Genomic DNA, 5,148 nt, shown 5'->3' with positions numbered 1-5,148 from the left:
TCAGACACACCAGAAGAGGGCATCAGATCTCATTACGGATGGTTGTGAGCCACCATGTGGTTGCTGGGATTTGAACTCTGGACCTTCGGAAGAGCAATCGGGTACTCTTACCCACTGAGCCATCTCACCAGCCCCGAGACTGAGTCTTAACACATATACACACCATGATCCTGGCCAAGGTTCCACTTGTCTATATTTATTTATTTGGCTGAGGCAGGGGGATCAAGAGTTTCAGGTCATTTGCAGCCACATTGTGAGACCAGCCTTAGCTACATGAGACTCTGTCTCAGAAAGTACCCACAAGCTGGGCAACACTTAATATTAAATGGTGGTGCATGCCTTTAATCCTGGCACTTGGGAGGCAGAGGCAAGTGGATTTCAGAGTTTGAGGCCAGCCTGGTCTACAGAGTGAGTTCCAGGACAGACAGGGCTACACAGAGAAACCCTGTCTCAAAAAACCAAAATAAAATAAAATACCCACAAGTTTTAAAGTTTTAATTTGTTTTTTCTTTCTTTTTTTAAATATATATATATATAATTTTTTTTTTAAGATTTATTTATGTAAGTATACCATTGCTGTCTTCAGACACACCAGAAGAGGGCATCGGATCCCATTACAGATAGTTGTGAGCCACCATGTGGTTGCTGGGAATTGAACTCAGGACCTCTGGCAGAGCAGCCAATGCTCTTAATCACAAAGCCATCTCTCCAGCCCTATTTTGATTTTTCTGCTTTTAAATGATTTGGCTATATGGGAGTGGTAATAGGAGAGATCCAGGCCAGAGGGTATGGATGTGTAGACTTTAGCTGTGTGGTGTCAAGGTTGTCCCAGATGGACTGAAAGGGTGCTGCCACCCCCTAGGGAAACAGGGCAAAGGCCACCTTTCCATGTGTGAGCTTTCCAACTCGGGATTTTAGGGGGTCTGGCTTCTCCCTCCCATCCCAGCACCCTAAACTGGGAGAAGTAGCCGCTCACATCCCCTCTCATCTCTGACAGGATGATGAGATCAACCAGCAGAGCCAGCTCATTGAGAAGCTGAAGCAACAGATGCTGGACCAGGAAGAGGTAACGGTCAGAGTGAGGGATGGTCTCCATCCCTGCCAATCAACCAACACTCCTTTAACCCAGGGCCGGAGCTGCTGACGATGCAGCTCTGTTGGTAGTGTGTGAGCATGCTATGCATGAAGCCCTGGAGTCGGTCCCTAGCAGAACATAAAACAGTGGCGGTGGCATAGACCTGGCATCTGGTGCACACTTGTGATCAGGATAGAAGTGCAGGCCATTCTTGGCTACAAACCTTGGGTACAAGAAACTTTATCTAAAACAGACGTAGTGACCAGCCGGGTTGCTCTTAAGTCCAGGTGAGGGAGCCCCGTGCTTTTCCATCCCGGTTAACGAAGCCTGGAGCTCGCTTCCCCTTGACATGTACTCCAAGCGTGTGCCCGGTTCGGGTGTTGGAACTTCACTCACACAGACAGTGTGCGGTCTCGAATACCCTGCCTCTTCCCCGAAGCTGCTCGTGTCCACTCGGGGAGACAACGAGAAGGTCCAGCGGGAGCTTAGCCACCTGCAGTCCGAGAATGATGCTGCAAAGGACGAGGTGAAGGAAGTGCTGCAGGCCCTAGAGGAGCTGGCAGTCAACTACGACCAGAAGTCCCAGGAGGTGGAGGAGAAGAGCCAGCAGAACCAGCTGCTGGTGGACGAGCTGTCCCAGAAAGTGGTGAGTGGCTGGCGAGGGGCCCGGGGGCCCTCACAGCGCCTCCCTCCACTGCTGTCTGGCGTTGCCCCCTGCGCTGATGCTGCTGCGTGTGTCGAGACACCCTCCCCCGCCTGCCCTGCCTCTGCAATCTGCCCTTCTCTCTTCCAGAGGCTTCTGCAGGGTCTGTGTTCTCCCCATAGCAGCCCTCAGAGTCTTACATGACATGCGAGGCTCTGCTCAAGCTGGGAAGGGGAGCAGGAGGCTGGTAATGGTAATGACCTTAGGGGCTGTCCCTAGGCCACCATGCTGTCCCTGGAGTCCGAGCTACAGCGGCTCCAGGAGGTCAGTGGACACCAGCGAAAGCGGATCGCTGAGGTGCTGAATGGGCTGATGAAGGACCTGAGTGAGTTCAGTGTCATCGTGGGCAACGGCGAGATTAAGCTGGTGAGTGGGACGGAGGGCAGTGCCATCCAGGTGACATTAGCAGGGTCTAGAGGTGACAGAGGGTAGAACTGACATGCAAATCTGTGTGTAAGAACGTGACCTATTGGGATTGCGGGGCAGGACCAGATTACCTGCATAAGAAAGTCCCTCGGGGTGCTGAGGTGAGCAGCTGCGGTCCCTGCCCTTGGGAGGGTGAGACAGGCTTCAAGTCAGGGGTTCGAAACTAGCAAGGATGATGTAGCAAACAAAGAAAAGACTCAGTGGTTTTCAAGGCAGACCGGAGAACTATCAACATCTGAATGTGAACAGAGGCTTTGAAGTGAGATGCTATTTAGCAGGAGCCGCGTCTCAGTCAGGGTCACCGCTGCTGTGGTGAAACCCCATAACCAAAGCAACCTCAGGGGGAAAGGGTGTGTTGGCTTACGGATCTCAGTCCACTGAGGGAACCTGGAAGCAGGACCTGAAGCAGAGGCCATGGAGGGGCGCTGCTTACTGGCTTGCTCTCCATGGCTTGCTCAGCCCGCTTTCTTATAGCGCCCAGAACCACCAACCCAAGGGTGACACCTCCCACTGTAGGCTGGACCCTCCTGCATTGATCACTATTTGAAAAAAAAAAATGTCCTGCAGGCTTGCTGACAGCCTGGTCTTATGAAGGCATTTTCTCAATTTGAGGCTCCGTCCTCTCAGATGATGCTGGCGTGTGTCAAGCTGACACAGAACTAGCCAGCACAAACTGCTCAAAGGTGTTGATGAGTTCTCAGCTTCCTTGAGTACCCGAGAAGGAGAGCGAGTCAGGGATGCAGGTAAGGGCTTCCCGCCTCAGAGAAGCAGCTCTCCTTCCTCTGCCCACCCTCAGCCTGTGGAGATCAGTGGGGCCATCGAGGAGGAGTTCACGGTGGCCCGGCTCTACATCAGCAAGATCAAGTCGGAGGTGAAGTCCGTGGTTAAGCGATGTCGGCAGCTGGAGAACCTCCAGGTGGAGTGTCATCGCAAGATGGAGGTGACCGGTAGGGAGCTGTCGTCTTGCCAACTGCTCATCTCACAGGTGAGCGTCTGAGGATGGGAGCCATAGCATGAGAACAGCTGTTCTGGGGCGATGGATAAACTCCCAACACCCACCTCTACGTCAGTGTCTTGGGTCAATGGAGATCAAGGCCTGAAGAACTAGGGGGACAGGGAAGAGGATCCAGGCATGAAATTTTGGGAGCACTGACCTTTGACCCCATTGCCTAAAGGAAGGGTCTCATAGGATCAGCCTCTGGCCTCACAGAGGCTACGAGGGAAGGCGTGGGAGGATAGCTGCAGTTTATAGTGAAAGATCCTTTGTACCTCTGTCTCCTTGATGCCATCCACCCCTCCCCTCCCCCACCAGCACGAGGCCAAGATCCGTTCACTCACGGAGTACATGCAGACTGTGGAGTTGAAGAAACGGCACCTGGAAGAGTCCTACGACTCCCTGAGCGATGAGCTTGCCAGGCTCCAGGCGCACGGTGAGGCTCCTTGGATCTGAGGTCCCAGAGGGACCCTTAGGACAGTCACACACTGGAGGGAAATGGCCGGACAGCTCCTCACTTAGCATCAGCTTGAGTCCTGGGTTGTCGGCTCTCGTGCTTCCCCTCATGTAGCCTGGCCTCTGCACGTCGCTCATTTTACTAGAATCCTAGACCCTCTGTTCTTCCTCACCCCTGACAAGGCGAATCGGACTGTCCCAACCCAGAACGTCCCTATGCGTCCATCATCCCCTGGGAGCTGGACTGTCCCAACTCAGAACGTCCCTATGCGCCCATCCCCTGGGACCTGAGCTGGTGTCATGGAAGCTGTCTTCCTCCCTTTCACTTAGAAACTGTGCACGAGGTAGCTCTGAAAGACAAGGAGCCAGACACACAGGACGCGGAGGAGGTGAAGGTGAGCTGGGGAGGTGTGGAATGGCTGTCTGGCAGGGCAGGGGCTGTGCTGACTGTCAGCCTAGGGGTCTGGCTCTGAGCACGGGGTTGTGCTCTCTGCAGAAGGCCCTGGAACTACAGATGGAGAATCACCGTGAGGCCCATCACCGGCAGCTGGCCCGCCTCCGGGACGAGATTAATGAGAAACAGAAAACCATTGATGAGCTGAAAGAGTAAGGGGCGGGGCTTAGAGGTGGCTCCAGTGTCTGTCAGTCCCCTCATCTTGCTGTGGCCACTCCAGCGATCCTTCTGGATCTTTAATGTCCTCAACAGTGACACACCTTGAGGCCCAAACTCGAGAGACACAAGAAGGGCTGGAGAGGTGGCTCTGTAGTTTGAGAGCAGTGGCTGCTTTTCCAGAGAACCTGAGTTTGATTCCTAGCAACCACATGGTGGCTCAAAATCGTCTGTAACTCCAGTCCCAGGGGATCTGACTGCCTCTTCTGGCCTCCTTGGGTACCAGGCACACAAACATACTCGCAAGCAAAACACCCATACACATAAAAAATTAATTAAAAGACACAAGTAGTTAGGATTAGACATGTCCTCGGAACTTTTATGATTGCGGTACTCGGGGCTCCCATGTTGCTATGAAAGTGGTAGCCGACGTGTATCCCCAATAGAGCCAGTGTGTATCCCTGATATCTGAAGTCGGGTGCATCAGGGCTGGTGTGAGGGGCAGGGCTTCCTTTCCCCCATTGAGTGTCTCTTTATGTCCCACCCTCCCCAGCCTGAACCAGAAACTCCAGTTAGAGCTGGAGAAGCTTCAGGCTGACTATGAGAGGCTGAAGAACGAAGAGAACGAGAAGAGCGCCAAGCTCCAGGAGCTGACGTGAGTGACACGCCTACGGCAGACATGTGCAGATGTGGGATGCGTGGGTGGCCTCTGTGGGGAGAGTCACAGGAAGCAAGCATGAAGGGGTGGAGAGAGGGAAGGACAGCAGCAGAAAGGATTGCCAGGCCAGCTGTGGTGGCGCACGCCTTTAATCCCAGCACTCGGGAGGCAGAGGCAGGCAGATTTCTGAGTTCAAGGCCAGCCTGGTCTACAGAGTGAGTTCCAG

General features: G+C 53.7%; 1 protein-coding gene across 1 annotated transcript in view; it reads left to right on the top strand.

The window, feature by feature from the left end:
- Kif5a (kinesin family member 5A) overlaps positions 1 to 5,148 on the top strand; it is a 38,291-nt gene that overhangs the window by 24,850 nt on the left and 8,293 nt on the right. The window contains exons 13-20 of the mRNA XM_021173508.2: positions 998 to 1,066; positions 1,515 to 1,721; positions 1,998 to 2,144; positions 3,001 to 3,189; positions 3,517 to 3,634; positions 3,985 to 4,049; positions 4,151 to 4,260; positions 4,818 to 4,919. Of these exons, the coding sequence (XP_021029167.1) occupies positions 998 to 1,066; positions 1,515 to 1,721; positions 1,998 to 2,144; positions 3,001 to 3,189; positions 3,517 to 3,634; positions 3,985 to 4,049; positions 4,151 to 4,260; positions 4,818 to 4,919 (1,007 nt within the window). The remainder of the gene's footprint in view (positions 1 to 997; positions 1,067 to 1,514; positions 1,722 to 1,997; positions 2,145 to 3,000; positions 3,190 to 3,516; positions 3,635 to 3,984; positions 4,050 to 4,150; positions 4,261 to 4,817; positions 4,920 to 5,148) is intronic.

The sequence above is a fragment of the Mus caroli genome, chromosome 10 (assembly GCF_900094665.2).
Source record: "Mus caroli chromosome 10, CAROLI_EIJ_v1.1, whole genome shotgun sequence".
In the NCBI taxonomy this organism is placed as follows: domain Eukaryota; kingdom Metazoa; phylum Chordata; class Mammalia; order Rodentia; family Muridae; genus Mus; species Mus caroli.
This window is presented reverse-complemented; position numbering and strand designations above follow the sequence as displayed.